This window comes from Serinus canaria, chromosome 6 (assembly GCF_022539315.1).
Source record: "Serinus canaria isolate serCan28SL12 chromosome 6, serCan2020, whole genome shotgun sequence".
Taxonomy (NCBI): domain Eukaryota; kingdom Metazoa; phylum Chordata; class Aves; order Passeriformes; family Fringillidae; genus Serinus; species Serinus canaria.
In genome coordinates this window covers 19,320,417-19,342,354 of record NC_066320.1, presented here as the reverse complement: position 1 = coordinate 19,342,354, position 21,938 = coordinate 19,320,417, and the positions used below count along the sequence as shown (strand labels likewise).

At 39.0% G+C, this 21,938-nt stretch overlaps 2 protein-coding genes across 2 annotated transcripts; one reads left to right on the top strand and one right to left on the bottom strand.

Moving 5' to 3' along the window:
* Positions 1 to 1,008: 1,008 nt before the first annotated feature.
* FFAR4 (free fatty acid receptor 4) lies at positions 1,009 to 4,078 on the top strand. Its single transcript, XM_050976019.1, has 3 exons — positions 1,009 to 1,542; positions 2,281 to 2,409; positions 3,860 to 4,078. Exons 1-3 carry the CDS (start codon positions 1,009 to 1,011, stop codon positions 4,076 to 4,078), a joined length of 882 nt encoding a protein of 293 aa, XP_050831976.1.
* A 3,336-nt stretch (positions 4,079 to 7,414) lies between these two features.
* RBP4 (retinol binding protein 4) lies at positions 7,415 to 14,132 on the bottom strand. Its single transcript, XM_030241300.2, is given in 7 exon segments — positions 7,415 to 7,617; positions 10,926 to 11,138; positions 12,474 to 12,580; positions 12,709 to 12,845; positions 13,510 to 13,645; positions 13,806 to 13,913; positions 13,915 to 14,132. Coding segments are annotated over 7 exon segments (918 nt in total). The 5' UTR covers positions 14,118 to 14,132; the 3' UTR covers positions 7,415 to 7,603.
* Positions 14,133 to 21,938: the final 7,806 nt, after the last annotated feature.

Below are 21,938 nucleotides of genomic sequence, written 5' to 3'. Positions count from 1 at the left end.
TGGCACGCAGCCAAATGAATTCACCCAGCCTAAAGTTATACAACTGTTTACATACTTTATGAAAACATTTTATCTTCTTTTATGAGACATTATCTGCCTGGTTGTGACAATTTATGTGCTTCGCTCCCAGCCCATTTCTAAATCATCCAAAGTGAAGAGCCTAAATGGAAAGCCCTACTTTCATCTACAATCTGAGCAACTGCTTCTAGTAATTGAAGTTCAGAGAAAATAAGGTATTTTCTAGGTTTCTCTTACTTGAACAGGCTTCTCCAGCATGAACTCCTAACACCGGCAAGATTCTAGATGAATTTCGTAAACAGATCCCCAAAATCATGTCGGTGACACTTCTCCACAGTTAGGACAAGCAATGCACAAGTCTGCTGTTCTCAAAAGCCCCTGTCAATACAGGAGGCGATAGGTAAATTCCTCTTTTCTTGGTTTTTTTTTTTTTTTTACCCTAGATTAGTCTGGTCATCCAAGGCTCCTGAGGAGAGCGCTCAGAGTGGTGCGGCAGCCATCCATATTCCTTAGCCATGCACGCCCCATTGGATGGGAGCAAACTGAATGGCTTCCCAGGGTCACTGGCACCCCAGGGGCCTGCCTGGAGAGCCAAGCAGACCAGGGCTGGCACTTGATGAGGTGGCAGGGCCTGGGTGCCTGGGCACGGAGATGGCAGCGTGCTGACCCACACCCTGCCTAGGGAGGTGTCGGGCAGCCCCTCACTGCCGCCTCACGCACCGCGGCCTCGCCTTTGTGTGAGCTCCACCGTGTTTACACTCCCACTTCCTTGTTCCACTGCAGTGCAAGGGCCATAAACCGCCCAGCTGGCACGGCTGAGCGCTTGGTAGCAGGGGCAGGAGGAAGAGGAGGGAGGGGTATGGCGGTCATCCCCTGGCTCTGTGCTGGAAGGGCACCCCAGGTGCCGCCGTGGTGGTTGGGAGCGCAGCCCTTCCCCTAGGGCTGGTGCCACCATCCCCGGTGGGTCTCTCATGCCCACTGGCCACCCTCATGCCCGTGTCCAGGGGCACAACAGAAGGGAACAAGACCTATTTCCCCTTCTTCTCGGACTTCAGGGGCAACAATGTGACGGCCCTGCGCATCGGCGAGTCATGTGCCCTGGCCTTCATCTTCCTGCTGTCGTTGGCGGGAAACATCTGGGGCATCTGCCTGCTGGTGAGGCGGCACCGCCGGCTCTGCGCCGCCAACTGCCTCGTCCTCAACCTCTTCTGCGCAGACCTGCTCTTCATCACTGCCATGCCCTTCATCGCCGTCGTGCGCTGGACCGAGTCCTGGGTGCTGGGCAACTTCGTTTGCCACCTGCTCTTCTACGTGGTGAGCCTGAGCGGCACCGTCATCCTCCTCTCCCTGTCGGCCGTCAGCTTGGAGCGCGTCGTCAGCATCGCCCGGCTGCGCCATGCCGCCTTCCGCCGCCGCAAGATGCTGGCAGCCGCCTTGCTCCTCATCTGGGGCCTCTCTGCCCTCGCCACCCTCCCGCTCTGTTGCTTCTTCACCGTGGTGCGGCTGCCTGCCCCCGCCGGCCAGGTGAGGGCGAGCGCCGGGAGCGCCAGCCGGGCCGGGCCGGGGGGCGCCGGGACCGACGGCGGTGGAGGCTCATCCGCCTCGGCCACGGCTGGACAGCGGCCAGCGAGGAGATCGCACGCAGGGCAGGCAGCGCTCTGGGTGCCGGGCGGGTGCGAGGCTGTGCCCGGAGGAGCGGCCGGAGCTCCCCCTTGCGCCCCCCCGGCCCCCTCTCCTGGCGGACCGTCCCGTTAGGTGGGAAAAGCGCATCGGCTGAGATTCTCTTTGCATTCCTCAGTGCGGCTCAGAGACCTCATTTTCAGCTCACTTCCCCTTACCGAGGGGTCAGCGTCCTGGGAGAGTCGCCCTGCATCCGCAGCCCTCTCTGTACAAAACTGCCATGCGCAGATTTTTCTGCCTAATATTTTGGAATGCATACAAAAGAGCACACCCCCATGACTCCTGAATAAATTATTAAGTTTAGGCTCTGTAAGTTTCAATTTTAAAGTTGCCATTACCATTTGATAAGAAATTAATGGAAGTGTTCCAGTTGTGGACATATATATTTTTGATTGTATGGGCTTTTAAGTCCATCTAGTAATATATTACTTGACCACTTTGTCTAAGTAGAAACTTTTCACAGTCTTGGTTTAGTCTTGGTTTAGCCATTTTTTTCCCCATAAGCATAGAGGGAGATAAGAACAATTCTGGACTGAAAATAATGGTTCAATATTACTTTTCTTCTTAATTTTTTGTAAATAGGACATTCAAATTTGCACCCTGGATTGGCCCAGCACTGCAGGAGAAACAGTCTGGGATACGACCTTTGCTATTGTTTTCTTTCTGATACCAGGATTCATCATTGTCATCAGTTACTCCAAAATCTTACAGGTATGTTCTTCCTTTAAATTTTGTTGTAAAACAAAGGGAAGTAAACAGTAACTTACTAGGCAGCAGCATATTGTCACAAAATACAAATACATGTAAAGGGAACAAACATAATTTGTTTCATAAATAATAATCATGTGATTTGAAAGGGAGCATTTCAACCTGCACATAACAGCCTATATACTTCAATTAAGAACGTGCTTCAACAGCACATTACCAACACATGGTTTGTCTTCTTTTGTATAATTTCGAATACACTTCTTCATTTTTGTGCTGTTCATATTTAAAGACTGTCAGTCTCCTAAATGCTGAAAGAATCTAGCATTTGCAATAGCTAAAAACTAGATTTTTTGCTTTCTTTGAGCCTAAATTCATCATAAGGGATTTGTAAGAAAGCAGAGAGAGGCAGGGCTAGAAAAGACTCATTCACTTTTTGATTTACTGGCTTTCTGTATGCATCTTTAGTACACAGATCTCATTAGATTATACTTAATCCTCCATAATTTCAAATATTGCAAACAAAACCTGTAAATTAAACCATCTGCTTCCACTTTCTTTCTGAGTGGGTGATGTTTAACATATATATGCTGAAATATAAGCCAAGCCACCCAGGACCACAGAGTTTTAATCTATAGTCTAGCAGGCATTATATTAGCATCCAACTTCCTTTTAAACTATCTAAAACCAGAGTGGGAAAGATCTAGAAATCTTCAAACTAAGCACTTCAAACTAGTCACTTCAATGCCTAGTTTTTAGCAACCACACACAAGATCCTTGCTTCCTTTATTGAGTAATTAAACTTCTCATAAGAAAATTTTAGGTTTTGAAAAGGAACCTCAACATACATAGATTATTGAGCAAGGAGTTAACTGATGAAATGCTGAGCACCAACACGCTGTGGATGCACATGCCAGAGCTGGATGTAGGTGTAAAATGAACCTAGAATCTGGTCTCCACATATCCTTGCCTATTGATCAAACTTAAACTTGTAGTTAAAGTCATCATCCTGTAGTTTCTGTATTAGCTCATTATAACCTTGAGGTAAATGCATTAGGTAAACCTCTTGTAGTGAAGCAAAGCACTTGCAACCACATACATGTAGGTAAAGAGTATAGAGTAACTCACTGGAGAGTGAGTCCTTTGAAAGAACTGCAAAATACTGCAGGCCAAGAAATGCCATAGTTCTTGGTCAGAGGCCAGGACAGGAATGGTGTTAGTCCTGTCCTTGCAGACTCCAGATTACAGGTAAATTTATAAAACAAAATGGCATATAGGGAGCTAGAAACCAAAAGCAGTGTTTGGAATACTGGATTACAAGACATCCCTGTGCTGCTCTGCTCCTGTTTCTTTTCTAACTTGCTAACAGAAATGCTAAAATACATTACTATTTCCCCTGAAATGAGGAAGGCTTGAGGCCCACAGCAAGATAAAATTGAATCTTCTCTCTCTCCAGGAAGCAAGCAGAACTGAACTGGAGAATGTCTCAATCCCTGAGTCATTCCCAAGAGCAGACTCACTCTCACTTTTTGAGAATGCTCCATTATGCCAATGCACACATGGCACGATTCTCAGTATTGCTGGAAGCAGTGCCAAGCATTCATGTATTCATGTTACAACATTGATGATGATGATGAGGAGGATGATGAAGACTGTTTACAGAGACAAGACCTGAAATTTTTTAACAAATATACACTACTACAAATGTGTACTTCACAATTTACTCTGAAGCTGAGTATTATTTTTACATAACACTTCCCAGAACCCTGGCAAAAATGATAGATTACCTGCCATGATTTGTAATTTATTTGGTTTTCCATTGTTCTGCCTCTCAGGCCAGATTTTGTCAGAGGCTAGAGCTAGGTAAGATGTCTGTGTTCTGGAAGTTACATGCTTATATATATCTGATTTCTAAGTTCCTGTTTGTCAAGTGTGGTCCAGATGCCAAGGAGAGGTATCTGTACTGAGCAGACCAAGAAGAGACCCACAACATACCACTGCTACCTCCTTTCTCTTGAACACTTTTTTAAGAAGCCATTGTGTCTTATTTACCACAGTCCTGGTGACTCTTGCATTCTTAGTTCTAGGCTGTGCAGCTCCTGCAGGAAAGACAGAAGGTTTTTATATGGGACAGATAAAAATGTATCTGATGAGGACATTCTGTAGCAGTTTTGAACAGTGAAGACTGATAAGTGCACACAACCCAGTTTTCCTAGTTTTATATTAGAAGTGGATATTAGTCCTTTGCATTTTGTGAAACCTTCATTCTTACTAAGACAGGTGAGGCACTCTCTGAGAGCAACTCTTGGTTTGGACTCTTTGGAGGAGTTACCTGGTTTCTGGATTCCAGATTGTACAGCACAAGATCATCAAGCTGGAGTTGTTTTACATGCTCAGGACATCAGAATTCTCTGCTCCTTTTAAATCAGAGAAGCAGCTGTCAAAGTGATACTGTCTCCTTCTCAGCCTCAGAAGCTGCTAAGAAACCCATTTTTGGTTCATCGGTTTTAATTTATAGACCTACATTCTATTGAAATATTTAGAAGATGTCTAGATTCTTAGAGTATTTATCTCCGTGACAAATTCAGAAAACTGTTAACAGAATTACAAATTACTCTCTCTCTCTCTAAACATTTCCATCCTTACCTGTACCAGGAAGTTAAAATGTTGCTAGTATTAGTGTTATCCTTCCTCTAGTTTCTGCTAAATGGGAAAGTGGTAGGTGGAGCCTTACCTTTTGACTTTCCTATGTAGATCCTTTCCTAAGGATTGATCAAAGCCTTGATCAATCAAGCCTTGATTGATTAAGGCTTTTGAAAACACCCCTTCCTTTTGCATGCAGGGGATAAAGTGGCATCTCAGTTATTTAGCACAAATCTTTGCTAGATATTTCAGTTTTAATTTCTTTGCAACAGAGGTATGAATGTAGCAAACTTAATTGTGCCATGCCAACTTCATGGAAGATAAGGATGTAGAGCAGAGGATTTCAAATTTTCTGCAAGCCCACTGGGTCCAGTATTCTAGCTAATGACAGATGATGCACAGCTGTGAATACTAGGTTTCCAAGCTACCCATAGTCTAGTTTAATACATCAGAGAGTGCTTTTACAAGACACAGGTTTTTATAGTGACTCTAACGATCTGTAAGATTTCAGAGAAAGCAATTGTGATTACTGTCTGAAAAGCTAAGTGTGACACAAAACAATGCATAATCTCATTCACATTTAAAATAATTTATTGTAATAAATTCATGCTCCTTCTAATACCTACCTTACAATATCAGCATGGCCATAAGAGAATTGGATCACCTTCCTTCTTGCTCATCAACAGGATTGTTAACTATGTTCCAGTTTGCATTTGTGAAAAAAATCAATGGGTTTCTTTAGATAGAACAAATGAGGTCATAATTTGAATTTAATGGGATTTCATGAGTAATTAAGAGTGTTTTATGCTGAAAAGCATTTGTGATTGGTAGAGAGCCATGAAAAGAACAACCGCTTTGCCTAATATTGAGATGAATTCACAGCTGCGAGGAAAAAGAATTGCTAGTGAAGTGAGAACATTTGAAAAGAAGCCATGGACAAAAGGTAGAAATGAATTTTGCAATGTGTTTTTTTGTAGTCATTTTTCAAAAGAAAACATTGTGTGCCAAAATTTATGTTTTCACTTGTAGAAATGTGTTTCAGTGAAAGTTGCTTTTTTCTCTTTTTCTGCAGATTACAAAAGCATCAAGAAGAAGTTTAAATGCTGGTTTAGCCTACCCAGAACGTCATCAGATTCGTGTTTCCCAGCAAGACTACAAACTATTCCGAGCCCTTTTTCTGTTGATGATCTCTTTCTTCATTATGTGGACTCCAATAATAGTAATTTTTTTTTTAATTTTAGTTCAGAACTTAAGAAAAGATTTACATATTTTGCCATCAGTTTTCTTCTGGATAGCATTATTCACTTTTGCCAACTCTGCTGTCAATCCAATTCTGTATAATGTTGCCCATTTCAGACGTAAATGTCAGGAAATTCTTCTCTGTTGTATAGGGAACCCTGAAAGGCATGGAGCAGCTACAGAAACCACTGCAAGAAGAAGTAACCATGAACAGCCACATTTGTCTTTCATTACCAGATAATTATTTAAAGTCTGATCTGTGCCACATTTTGGATTTTGTCTATGCTATCCCAGGTCATATAGGTCATTATGTTATAGTATTACATGCCAGAGGAGGAGGGAAAAAAGCTAAATATGTATTTTTAATTCCTGCAGGTAAAATTCTCTTGACTTCATTGCTTTGCCTCAATAAGATTTGGACAATTTAATTTAAGGGATTGAATTCTCCTCTTATGCTGAAATAAATAGAAATATGGCAGTTAACTTGGTGAATGTAAAATAGTTGAATTAAGTACTTTAAAGTTTCTAGTGAAAATGTTCATCCTTCAGAAAGTATCTGCTTTTTCTTTAAATCCAGTTTTTAGAGGGAACTTGATTAAAAACTTCAATAACTGTCTGCCTGAATGTAAGTTTGAGCAGACTAACTGAAACAAGATAATGAACATGTGTTATCATCAAGTAAATGACCAGTTTGGTTCCATCTCAAATTAAAAAGATGGACTTAATACATGTGAATTAACAAATAAAAAATAAAGAAATAAATGGCTAATGGTCATGTGTAAAATAGTTATTTTAAAAAGGTGCATATTTTTATGTCTTTGCTAGTCATATAATAAAGTTAATTAGTGATATGTAGGGTCACTAAATTCCTTTCTCTTTTCTAAATGATTTCTAGTATTTTATAGGAAAAATATAATATTCTAGTTGAAAAGAAAATACATATACTTGGAGGTTTATGATAAATACTCTTTTGGTCAGAAACTGAAACCACTAAAAAAAGCAAGATTAAATTCTTGATTATCACCAGTTCTTGATTATCACCAGTCACCAGTTCAAAAGGGTGTACTAAGATAAAAGGCTACTAATGAAACCAATGTGTACGTATGTATAGATTTGCATACAATTTGCATCCTGTGTAATCCAAGTTTATTAAAATGTTTCATTGGTTTATTAACAAGGTGAGCTACACAGCTCAGATAAATATATTGAAAATCTAAATGGACCCATTTAAAGCATTTTCCAGAGAACACACGATCAATTTGTTAACTTTACATCCGTGGTGCTGTTACATGGGTTCTTTCCATAGGGTTGGATCTCCTTAAGAGCAAAATCCTGAAACACACAAAAACCACAGTTGTGTCTGTCAAACATTCCAGACAAAATTTAATTACACAAACTTTCACCAAATTTAAAATGCATACATATCTAATTTCTTTAAAATGCTCTCGAGTCCAGCAGTCTGTTACTTGTAATAGTAATGCCATTGCCTTACTCTGCAGTTTATAATTCTAAGGAATTTTCAACTCAGAACAAAGCAGGAGTTCATCCAATCTGTTACAGCTCTCCTGAGAATTTTAATTCTTTTGCAGACAACGTACTGAGCAGATCAATGATAGAGTATCTTTCAGTGATACTGGATTTAAAAGAGTCTATACTTTAACAAGCTTCTAGTTATTTGCCTAAAAAGAATTAATTTAGGATTGTCTTTCAACAAAGTAAGAATCTCCTGACCCCCAAAACTTCTAATGGCAATAGTAAATTAGCAGAAGGAATATACCACTCTTAATTTCACAATTGTTGCTTCCAGCAAATGCTAACAGCAGATGCAGCTTTCGACTCTACTGACATGACACTATATTTACAAGTACTCTCACTTAATATTGACATTACACAGCTTAAAGTTACTTGAGCTACTACTCTGAGGGACCAAGAGTATCATAGCTTGAGCTGTATTTGAGAAGGAGCTGCTATCATAAATGCAATGTAAGTTAGAACAAAAAACTTTAATTTCCTATGCTTCTCTTTTGCCTTGAACAGTCGGTACAGATATTTTAATTTTTTTTTAATCAAGTAAGTTTTGTATATCTATGAGTTGAGCGGGCACACACACACACACACACACACACACACACACACTCTTAATTAGCTTTAAGACATAGGCAGAGTGTGCACAATTAGCAACAGATACCAGCCTATTCTTGCAGCTTTACTAACATCAGTCAGAATCTTATCACAGTAACAATGGGATGCAGGTCAGTGCAGATGACTGAAGGTAGTTTCTTTTGGTAATAATTCTGTAGCTCTTAAAAGCAGAGTTAAAAAGAAAGCAGTAAGGCTTCCAATCCACAGACAAGGAATTAAGCAAATTTTGTAAGAGTTTCTGATACGAAGCTTCACCAGAATTTTTTTTTTTTTTTTTTTTCCAGTTTAGCTCACAATCATTCCCTCAGTCCCACATGTGCTTTCTTTGCAGGAACTTTTGCTTGCTGATTCTGGAGAATTCAGAATTAACTAATAATAGGGTCCCAATCAATAAAGGGGGAAAATGCAAATTTCTGGCTTTTAGTTTAATTTATACTTTGGTGCTGGGCTTATAAACTCTGGCATAATCCTTAATAAAAAGGCACCCAGGCTCCTATTTTTTGTTTGTAAACTACGGAACTCACACAGTCAGACACTGTACTCAGCATCTAACATCTCAGTATAAATTAGGATAGCAAACAAAGAACAGTGTGACTTGGTAGATTAGATATTTGATATCTATAACAAACAAGAAGCATGATCAGCTTTTAAATTTTCTTCGATTTAATAGAACAGCCCTAAATATCTGATTATTTGGCTTTCTCATTTTCAGAAATTTTTATTCTTGCTGGACTTTATTTGAAAAGAAAGGAAGGCAGGATTCAAACCAGAAAAGTATAATAAATTTATATAAAGACTTTGTTTCTTTTCTATCCTACCACTTATGCAATCATACAAATCATTCACAGAAGTTGATTCTATTTGCAATTATGATGTCTCTTATTCTTTACTGTTCTAAGTTTCAACTGTCTTATGTTGTCTCCAAATTCTCATTCAAGACAATTTTTTTTTCATTGTTGTCAGGCAATGAAAAAAAAATTCCCCGGTCACTGATCAGTACTCTAAACACCACCTACTTCAGCAGAGTAGGTGGCACCCTGTTCTCCAAGACACCCTGTTATCAGCATACTACTTTACAACACAGCAATGTATTACTCTGTATTTATGGATCAGATGAACAGATAATAGAGCCACAACAGCTGACTTTGCTCATCTGTTCTTCTTTGTAAGACACAAAAGTTCCTTCAGTCAATCCCAGTTTGTTCTAGCATGTCATTGAGAAAAGCCTTTAATCTTGATTTACAGATTTCAGTGATGAAGAACATAACAACAGCTCTTGGTAAACTGTTCCAAAGGTTAATGACCTTTGGAGTTAAACAAATGGTTGTTTATTTCTGCTCTGAATGTGTCCAGTTTAAAGTTCCATCCATTTAAATTTATTATTTCTGTGTTTGCAAGTCCTTTCCTATCCAATTCCTATTGCTTGTGTGGATAAGCACAGACTTTGCTCAGGTCAGCCTTTACCTCTTCCTAATAGGAAAAGATGAAGATCTTTAAAGCACTCACTAGAGGACACATTTTACAAATTTTCAATCATTTTCTCTGCTTTTCTTCAAAACTTCTAATTCTTCCTCAATACTTTTTCCAGTTATGCTTGTCACCTAATGTGACATAGCAATTAGACCCATGCCAAGCACAACAATCTCATGTGACTCTTGGTTTACACATGCAAGAATCATATTAACTCTTTTTCTCACATCATTACATTGGGAGTTCCCTTTCAGCTGATTCACCAGTCAAGTCTTTCATAAATAGCATGTCTCCTAGGATGTGAGGGGTGGGGAGGGAGTAGGGAGAGGTACTACTGGTTTATTTGTTCTAAATATTTTGGGTTTTCTCCTTCACTCTTTACAATTCCCCACTCTGGGTGTAATTTTTATAATAAGAAACACAGATTATTACCGTTTGGCCTTTTGTAATACACTTGAGCATATGTGAGGTAATTCCCTGTGTTGTAAGCTCAGCCCGACTATATGACACAAGACAGTGTCATGCTTCCAGTATGAGGGCTATATCCCTCTTCCACAGCTCTTTGTGAATCAGTTAGCATGAGGACTTGTGAGAAAGGGTTGTCTATAAGCTATCCTTTCCAAGAGTTCTATTTTCTTTAAAAGCCTTTCTGAAGAATTTCTCAAAAAAGTATTTGAACAAAGGCAAAGAGATATGATAAAAGGTGCCCAATTACTTTTTACCATAGCTATGAAGTTTATCCTTACTATGTTTACTCACACTACATTGATTTAATTGTTTTACAACTTCCTCTAATTACTGTTTCGGCTGACCTGATATACTGCCTGAAAAACTATGCACCTCAGCTCTCCTTCAGATAAGGGAAGCAAAAGTTGGAAATAACTTACAACAATCTCAGTTTTCAAAAGACAAAGTTACAGCCACTAAGTAAAAAGCTTTATGCATTTTATATCTAATGAGCAATAGAATCCCAGTGCTTTAGTTGTTAAACCCTGAAATAAAATTCTTCAGAAAAGAAAAGTTCTCACCATTATGAGCGATAACTCTGTATTTTCTGTCCAAACAGAGGTCTATCTGCCTTTGTCTGACAATTTTCAGTGCATCTGGAGGCAATCCCTTGGGGTCCCGGGAGAACACAAAGGAGTAGCTATCAGCACAAGTGCCATCTGCATTTAGCTGGCGGCAGGAGTAATGAAGAGCATATGTATCATAATCTGTGTCCACTACCCAGTGGTCATCATCTGGAAGAAACCATAGCAAAGAAGAAAAAGTGTTAGAGTCACAAGTGAAATCTAGTAAATCAGAGAGGATTGCTGCCATAACTCTATGAAAGAAAATACTAAGATGAAGATCAGTACAAGTTATAGCAGATTAGCTTTTCATTTATTCCTGTGTCCAGTATTTAATTCCGTGTTTATTTTTTAAAAGAAAATAAAGATGGACAAGCTTGGCCTGCTCAAGGTGACTCAAACCCATAAATATTTTCCTACCAGGGATGTTACTTTGACTGCATTTTTAAGGAAAAAATAATCATGCAGTTTGCATGTGTATTAGAAGTATTTGTTACAAGCTCTGCCATAAACCCTCTTCTTAAAGCACTGTTACTATTTGAAATAATTCTAAACTATTTAGCTATGTAACCTGACAAAAACCTGGTCATACAGACACTCTGTTCCAACAGAAGTGAGGCTGTTTCAGTGTTTGCAGTAAAACCTGACATATCTGCGCCTTCCTCTCCTGGAGCCAAAGATTCTCCCTTGCAGTACATCAGCACTGGTGAAGGCAACACTCTGTTGTCTTCCCCTTCTCTCCTGTCGGGACACCAGACTTTTTAGAAAGGCAGAGTTTGGGGTCTGACAGCAACCTGAAGAACCCATGACTCAGCAGCATATTATTAGAAGACCTGGGAACTGTTTAAGACAAATTGGGATCCAAAACATGCTTTGTAACTTTGTTTTTGGGTGGAATGGAGCTTCTATCAGTCCACATTCAACCTGCTTCTCTTGGAAACAATCCAAGGAAATGTCTTGAGCTACAAAGTGTCTGAATCTCTACTTGGCTCAAGGAACTGATTTTCTATAGGGTGGAGAGATGACATAAAAGTACAAATTAAGTACATGTGATCATTTTTGTCTCTTAAAACAGATAAATCTCTACATTTGCAGACACAAGACCAAACAAAATAACATTTTATAAATCCTCTTCCCTGCTTGGCCAGCTTTGACATCAGGCTTCAGAGAAAACACTAACATCCGGTAACTGAGTTCTGAACTAAAACAAGTCTTAAAATACTTCATCTGCTTCACAATTGCCTTCAATTATATTGCTGGGTAACAAACAAATGAAATACAAAGATATACAAAGGCCAAGTCTTCACTTGTTTAAAGAAAGCCAACCAACTGTCCCATATAAAAAGTAGTGATTACCTTGTTCACATTAAGCTTTACAGTATGATAGTTATGAAGTCTCTTAAGTGTATTTAAGAAATTCAACAGTACTTTTTCTTTCCCCAGCATGGACATACAACATAACTAGTCTTCCAAGTAGTTCTGCATCTTCTACAGTTAAGTACTCACTTCCTTTCTGCAGAAAAGAGGCGACTCCCCAGTACTTCATCTTGAACTTGGCAGGATCCTCTGTGTCAGTGAAAGAGCCGATCATGTCAGCACAGACATCCCAGTTACTGTAGCCAAAGAAAATATCACATTCCAGTGTAAGAGCACAGGTTCAGTGACTTGCACAGGGATAGCAGGTAGGATTGGAGCAGTAGCTTAGCAAAATGAAACAAGAGGAGAGTGGCAAAGAGCTTACTTGAAGAGTCTGACTCTGCCCTTTGCAGTGGCAGTCATTTGTCCATTCTCATCTACGCTGAACTGGGCTACCACATTGTCCTGCAGAAACAGCCCCTCAGGATCTTTTTTTGCCATAGCATACCAGGTGCCACTGTACTGCAAGGAAATAAGAAAGGCTGCATGACTTAGAACAATGGAAACATTACAACCAGACAGTACAGAATAGGGAAGGTGACAGAGGGAAGAGATTGCAGATCTTTGACACTATGCCTCAAAGGTGTACCTAAGAAGCAAATCTATCTGTTTCAACAGCATAAACCCATCAACACATGGTAGTGCTATCATAATTTGTGGAAATTCTGACATTTTTGGTAATCTTATCTGTATCTACAGCTGTCCAGAATAACGAATATATAGCAAAGTATATAGCAAAGTGTAAGTATAACAAAATTTAGTGGAAAAAGGAATAAAAACTGGCAGATCTTGTCAGATCTATGTACATTTATTTCTTTGCAATGGTGTCTGAAAACACCAGAGTATTAATTTTTCTTAGAAACAGACAAGTCAATACAGTCTTTCTGCTTATACCGTACAGTTTGAGACCAGTCTGCTAAAACTCAGTTTCTGCAGTATTCCTTTATCAGGTGCATCAGGATCCAGCATCTGTGGAGGTTTGGACATCACACACTTTAGCTGTCTCTCAGTATCACACTCTGTGACTTCAAAATGTGACCACACTGGTGCTACTGAATGCCAAATTTTGTAGCCTGGAAAGAGCTATGCAAGACATCACAAATCCAGGTGAGTAAAGAAGATTTACCCTGGTCTTGTCGAAGTTCTCCTTGACTTTGAAGCTGCTTACTCGGCAGTCCCGCTCTGCAGTGCTGCTGCCCATCAAGGCCAGCGACAGCAGCAGCAGCCAGGGCAGAGCTCTCTCCGTGTGGGCCATCCTGTCCCTGCAGCAAACAGAGAATAGCATCAGAAACAAGCTCTGTCACACAAGTGAAGGGAGGAAGGCTGCCCTGATAGGTCGCCTGGATGTCAGGCAGCTTTCCCTGATGCATGAACAAGGAAGGCCCCTGGTTGTCCCCAGCCCACAACAGCAGGGTCCCTTACAGACAGTGCCAGTCCCGGGAGCCTCTTGAAAGCCCAAGTGTTGATGGTGGTGGCAGTGCCCAGGCAGGGAATGCTTTATGTACTCCTGGGGCTTTCGCAACCCGCTGAGCCACATTGGAGAGGGCAGCAGGGAGGCGGGTTGGTGGATGCTGCAGGCTGGGGCCCCTTCACAACAGCCTCTTGCGTAACACCCATGGGCTCAGGTGGTCTTTGACCCTGATCTGCAGCCAAGCCGGCGCTAGGAACAAATGCCTCTCTTTGCTTTTCCCAACCGAAAGCAGAGCTTACACCTGGGGGAAGGGGTGTGCACATGTGTGGGGAGAACAAATGGAATGAGAGGCATCCCACCTTTGCATGGAGGGAGAGTGAACTGCCTCCACCTCCTCTGTGATTTTACACACTGCAGTTCAAAATCCATCTTACCCAATATGCTCGACCCAGTTACAAGGTGCAGACTCATTTCCTCCACCTCCTCCCCGAAGTCCTTTCCTCTTTTTCCCTGATAAACAGTGGCAAACATAATACTTGCAAGTTTCTGCTCATGTTTCTGAAAGCCTGGTTATCCTAGAAGCTCTTCAGGTCCTCAAGACTGGCTCCCTTTTGCTTCCAAAAGGCTCTCTTGGCTAAATCATCTGAGCAGCACCCAGCAACAGGAACGGGGGCCCTGCAGATCCTCAGGATGATGAAAGAGCCCTTTTATGTGGTACCGGAACTTAAGTGTGGCCTGCAAATATCCAAGTGCATGTACACACCACATCTAGCCATTCTGACATGTGGTTAACTTTAAATCAGATATTCCATAACTTCTGTTCTGGTTTTGGCAAACTGTTTTCGGTTATATAAACCATTATTTTCTCCTGTCCAGGCAAGTTTTGCTGCCTCTCAGTCAATATTTGTTCTCTAGTTTCAACATCTTTAGGAAGCATTAGAGAAAATCTGTTAATTATTTTCTAGGCATGTAACCAGAGCAGGATAGGAATGATTGTTACCAAGAGAACCAATTCACCTACCTTTTTCGCCTCCCATTTTTTTAAAGAATCAAGGCAGAAGCCTGTTATTTGAAAAGCTGGTATTCATTACTTTAAAAATCAAGCAAAAATATAATTTAAATATGGAGATACCAATGTAGTATAAAAAAATACCTCAATAGTAGCCGATGTACAGCTTTAACCAATTTATTCAGCATGGCCTTTCCCAGAAGTTTACTTAATATTCCTTTCATACATTCGTAAAAATATTAGACCTCTTACTGTTGCTGTCCTTTACAATCTCTTCTCATATATAATGCAAACAATTGGATTGATTTATCTTCTTTTTCTTCTTTATGCTGGAGGCTTTTTGCACAGTAAATATGTTTTGTTCACTTAAACATCTACTGCTCAGGGCTGTTCCATGTCTGCCTTTGATTTCCTGGATAACATCAGCCACTAAAAACTCCACTATATTTAATATTAAGCTTCTATTCATAGTAAAGAACATATTTAACACAAGGAATTAGAAGGGTGTATGTATATTAATTGTCCTGAAAGTTTCAGTGGTAGCTTTGCAATAAGTCAACATTTCCATTTTTAAGCTGAGATTTTCAAATTTGCTAATTCGTACAAAGACTGGAGAGAAAAAGTAAACTCTATTCTTCTGGTGACTTTCAGAATCTTGCTCTAGTCTGGCAATGGTGATATCAGTGATAGATATACATTTTTATAAAACCTTTACAAGACACTCACTGGTCTTGATATATGAATTCATCATATGAACAAGACCAAAATTAACATGGATTTTCTTTGTTCACTGTCTCACATGACTGATAGCAAGATGGATTATTGCTTAATTCATAAGTTTTGAATCTATTACTTTATTTAATACCAAAGAAAACAATTATTTCTTTATTCTCTGCCAATTTGTGAAATTTTATCATTTCTCTTAAGTTTGCTCTCTTCAAAAATCTGCATACTGCTTTATCTTACCAGAGAGGATCAATAGATTTGATCTTGCAGGATCAAATCTATTCCTATCAAGATTTTCAATAGCATAATTGTCTATGAAGTTTTCAAAGGAGTCCACAGTCACTCATGCACATATGTCAAAACCTACTGAGATTTTACCACCTCTGAAAATCTAGGCCAGTGTTCCTTTTACGCATACTGCTGTTGTCAGAAGATTTACAAGCAGGAAATGAAACCAGGTGTCAATTAAATTAAAATTTACTTCTGTCAATAAGTTATAATAAGATCAGTTCTAAATGTGTGCAAGGGATATTACAGCCTCCTAAATTAATCTGATGCAATAAATCTGAATCAGAAACATGTAATTTTGTATAAGCCATGGCACAGCATTTCTTTAATTGTGTATCTCTACTGATCTCTGCAATATATGGCAACTTATATCTGGTGGAGGTGCCTGTCACATTCAGTAATTATAACTTCCACTTATTCAGGTCCTTGAGTTTGGGTTCTCTAAAACTCTAGACAATGCCCAAGGAAAATCTTCTATTGATGTGTTATCATTGGGAATCTGAGGCAGTGCAGCTCCAGTGAAATCACACCAGTACTTCCCACTCAGATTTCGACAAGTGCTGAAGAGAAGCTGGGCAAGTCAGAATGCCATGGAGGTTACACGGGGAGCTGGGCTCTCTGCCTCCTCTGCTTTAGCTCTACCTCCAACACTGCCTGCTGGAGACACAGCTCACACTGATGAAGTCCTTTCAGGGTTACTGCTGAAGCACTTCCTTGGTTCAGTGGGACAGAGATTTTAGGCAAAAAGGCTGCTCTGTTGCCGGTTAAGTCTAGATCAGGATGTGCTGGGGGAGGAATGGAAGGTTTGAAGGTTTCTGGCAGATGAGCAGGGCTATGGCAATTCAAGGGTGAATTCTTCCTCAGTCCTAAGAGATGCCAGCAGAACTGTGTAAACTCATAAACAGTGTAAACTTTGACTCAGTTAAATATCATTTGGGTTGACTGGCCTCTGAGTTTCCTTGAGAAACTCTGTCAGTGGGTGATCCTCATTCAGACCTAAATATTCGCCTCTTAGATTTGTACTTCTCATGCAAACTGAAAGGAACTTGGGCCAGGATTTTGCATCTGAGAGGACTATGCATAGATCAAATCACTGATATCCAAGGATTTCTAGGTTCTGGGAAAGCCCAGACAATTATATTTAGGTGAATTATTAAAATTCAATAAATGACTTAAATATTGATAAGTTTCATACATGACTGATACCTGAGGATGGGAGCATATTATGAATATTACAGAATTTTTTTAAAGCCACTATGTATTTTTTGGAACTATATTTAATGAAAGGGAAAGAAGGTCTTCTACCTTTGCATTTTGTCAAAAGGACAGAAAATGGGCTAACTTCTGGCAGTGACTCTGTGACTGGATTATTTTCTACATTAATAGCATGTGAAATTCTGCAATAATCTCAATTAGGTATAGCAAGGAAAAAATATGGAAAGAAATGGCTGAAAAAAACCTTTCATAATAGGAATTATTTTATCTTTATTTATGACTTTTAATAAACGGAAGAAACTAGTCAAATTACTATTTAAACATTTTTAACACTGCAACTTTCAAGATCTACATATTAATTTTTTTTTTGTTCATAAGAATTAGTCGAGGTCTTAGGAGAAAGTTGACTCAAAAATTGCTAGTAGGAAATGGAACATCCATTTCCAGCCAGATGACAATAGATTGAAAGACTTTTTGCTGTGTTCTCTTGGTTGTTTATTTATAGAATGCCATGCATAAACATGGGCATCCATTAAAGTCTCACAGGTAGATTCGCAGGCAAATGAATGACCACTGAGTGCACAGAGCAGGGGATGCAAGTGTAGCCACTGCCCTGTGAAACCAGACTCACATCAATAGCAAATGGCATGAGCTGTGCCAAGGAGCTCGGTGTACTTTGTAAGGGACAGCAGTGCACACTGTCACCATCACAACTGCTCCTCTTGGTGGCAGTCTGAGTACAGAGGTCAAGGACAGAATGGAATAGAAGAGATTGCCCTTTGCTCCATGCCAGCCTGTGTACTACCTGTTCTTGTCATTTAATGACGCGACATTTTGTTTAGGGAGTAAATTTACACTGAACTCTTTACAAACAGTATTTACTAACAGAACTAGTTTTAAATGGTACCTCTATTTTCTTTAGCAAGTCTTTTTGAGGATTGTGATTCTGAATTGAAACTTTTTCTGGGCATATTACTAAAATGGAAACAATATAAAACAAAGATCTAAAGTTCACCAACAGGCTGGCCAGCCAGGTGAGAAGAGCTGTAAATTATAAATTATGGAAGACATAGACCTTATGTACTGAGTCCAGCAATGAACCACAAAATTCACAAAGCAATAGGAGAATCTGACAAAAATAGAGGCTGAGAGAGCTGAGACTCTTCAGCCCAAAAAGGTTTGAGGGGATCTTAACAACATACATACTTGACAGGGGAACATGAAGAAGACAGTCAGACCCTTCTCAGCAGTGCTGAATAACATTCTCAATAATAAAAACTTGTCAAGTAACCAAAGATCTCTAGGGAGTAAATGTGAGAATGGCTGATATTAAAAGGCTACTGCCTTTTGCCTTAGTCTGTACACTAAAATTCATGCCAAACTATAAAGAAACCCATACTTTTGGTCAAAACTGCAGTGCATCTGGCAACCCTTCACACTAGACTGGCCATTTACTTCAGGAAATCTTCCCCAGAATCAATAATCTCTGTTGATTACTAATTTCATGATCCCCCAGAGCTAATGATTGGTAGTTTTAAGAGAACATAAACATTTGCAGCTCTATGGAAAAAGCAGTTAACTTGCTATCTTCAGTGTTTATGTTTTTAAAATTATTTTTGTAAGAAAAGGGATAGAGAATTATTTTAAAAGAAACATTTAATTAAGGATGTTTATAAGGGTTCCCAGAAGATACCAAGTCAGTGACACCAAAACGTTTTAGTGCCAAAACCTGGCTCTGTTAGGATCACACAATACCTGTTGAAAAAAACAACAGAATAAATTCTCACAATGTATCCATTTAGAAAAAAACCCCGAACAACTCTGAATATTAATTTCTTGGATTGTGCATATGAATCTCCAATGTCCAGACAGCAACCAAGATATTAACAACATCAAAATTCATGCAATTGAAATAAGCATATTTGGTCTGTGTTTTTTTCAGATAATCTTAACTGAATAAACCACATTTACTGCTATAGGATGGGCAGAGACATTCAGATACAAACACTGAGCTGAACTGGGAAACCTTGTAAATGCCTTTGACATTTACGTGCTGCTTGAATCTATTTAAATAACCATGTCTGTCAGTTATCCTTCTTAGGAGTTTCCATGTATCACAAGGGCTCAGGAATGGTCTACTACTAAGAACTACTCCATAAATAGTTCGATTTCTGTAGGTACTATGAACGTCAAAGGCAAATGACATCATATGTATTAAAATCACAAAGCACACATACTTCTGAGAGTCTCTGAAATTAAATTAAGTTAAAATACAAATGTGAAATAGCTTTAATAAAAATAAAATGTTCTATACTGTGGAAAAAAAGGAGAGTAAAAGAGATAGAACAGAAAATAAATGTCATGTTCCAGCAGAGAAACTTTAAAATTCATTACAAAATTTTAAAAAGAACTTTGGTTGGTTTCTGATATTTCTTTCTATTTAATTTCACACTTGACAGCACAAGAGTGCAATTTTAAGAGTGTATCTAAATTAAGGAAAATGCAATAAGAATTTCTTTAGAACATAAAAATGAATATGGGACAGCCCAGCTACATCTGAAATATTTTATTACAAAGAAAATGTATCACCTTACAGTAGAACTTAAATAAAAAAATTATCTTTACAAATAGTGTAGTTTATCCTTTGTAAAAAGAGATGAGCATGAGGGAGATTTGGTGAAAGCATGAAAGCATTTTAGGTGATTTGCACCGAGAAAAAAATGACAATAAAATTATAGTAAATTTGCTAGTTTACAAAAATGTAAACCCCCAACCTTGCAGCCCCCAAAGAAAATGGATTCACTTGGTCAGTTTGCCTGTATTCACTGGTTCTCCCTCCAGAGAGTGACATGCCACTCTATTTCACTGAATTAATGTGATCACAATATAAAGATTTGATGTTTAAACTGATTTACCATGTGTGATAAAGATGAATGTGTAAGTCTTACATAGAAGTTAATTTTTTAGAATGTTTTAGCTGGGCATGAGACAGATCCTCTATAGGCACCTTCAACTTCAAAGAAACTACTATGTGGAATGTTCCAAAGTCAGTAAAAAAAAATTAATGAACACATAATGCAAAAAAATGTTACTATTCCTTCACATGATTTCACTGAGGCTCTTCAACATCCTCTTCTTTTAAAGAACTGAGTGAAAAGCAATGAGCTAGAAATAAGGAAGATGACAAGCACTAATTTAACTCTATGTAGTTACATATAAAATTATTTTCAAGGCTCTACTTCTTTCATATGTATTGCTCAAATATTGAAACTACTAATATTGAATTTGAGTAAGAATAAATGTGCCTTTCTTCTGCTGTTTTCTTGTAAACTAGGTGTGTGTACAACACTGCTCTGTTGCCACAAGTTCCTATCACTGGGTCACCTGTCAAGAAGATGCTGCAGACTCACACCTCCACCAGGGAGGGGCCTGTCCCCCAGGCTGCTGGGGGCTGCAACCCAGTCAGAGAAAAGGAGCCAGGCCAAATTGTGTTTCTAATGTGCTGATTTTCATACACCTTTTAAAATCTGTAGAGCATCTGCAGTCTGGCAAAAAATTAGTTCCATAAACAGTTTTTCATATCATGGACAGAGGGAAAAGGAATGTTAGGTGTCTGAGCATCTATCAGTAACCTGTTCTTTGTGCTCAAGAGTATGTGTCAGTTGCCCATGGTGATTCTTTGAGATCTGTTGATAAATACTAATGTTGACACACTGGCTTCTGGCAGACAGATGATGTACTTTGGCAATACTCTTTTCAAATTAAGAATGGCCAAAGGGTGTATGTTTTATTTTCTTACACCAAGAATCTCTTATTGCTTTTGATCTACGTGGATGCCATAAACAGAAGTAAGATTAGTTGTATTGCAGTCCTCCTACTGTGCTGGAATTCAGATCTGTTTCAATGAACACACATCATTTACTGTCATAGTTGGCACTTAAATTCAGCCTTCTCATGTAGCTTTGGAATGTTTGCTCCTCAAATTCAACACATTTTCTACCATTCCTTTTCCATTCATGTACGTAATGTTGAACTTCTAATGGCAGGAAACTTTAGACATGTATAGCCATATATTTGTATCTATATAGATATATGGTTATATATGGTATATCTGTGACCAGACTCAAGATTTCCTCTTTGCCTAATGTTTGTCAGTTATTTTTGTGTTATTTCATAGACCAGACATCTCCAACTTTTTCTGAAGAAAGTGTAGACCTTGACTGGATATTTATGCTTATAGAATAAAAATTTTACTGTTTCCTCAGTTTGAATTTAATCAGTTTTCTGATTTTATTCTTTATTTTGTCTCTCTCTTTTTGACGGAAAAAAAAAAGAATAAGCCATATCTGGCTGTACTAAGTCACATTCTAATTCTTTTATTCCATCTTTACCTAGGTAAATCATTCAAGCACTTGAACAAGCTCGGTCTTCTGTAAGGTCTTAAGGATTTCACCCATTTTATTCATGTATAGCTTCATAATTATTTACCTTTAGTAATCCAATTTCTATCATCTCCTGACTATTTCAAGGAAAGCTAAGTTCTACCCTTTAAAAGATTTTTCCATAACATGCTGTTTTCCTGCCCTTAAGTGCCTCTCAGAAATACACATGTGTACATCTGTGCACGTGTATAATGTGGGGTAAGGATCTGGGTGGAATTTCTCATATGAAGTTTTAATAGGAACTTCTGCGTGCACAGCACAGTATATATACAGTGAATGAAGGAGATAACATACAGGTACACATATCTACACATCAGACAATTTTATAAGAATTAATTGGTTAGTTTAAAATGCTAAAATGGCTCCCTGAGGATTTATGAGCTAAGAATGCTCAGGGGTTTAGTGTCCTGACATCTCTTTAATTAGCGGTCTCCAAGATCTCACACTAAGAAGATGCTAAGCCA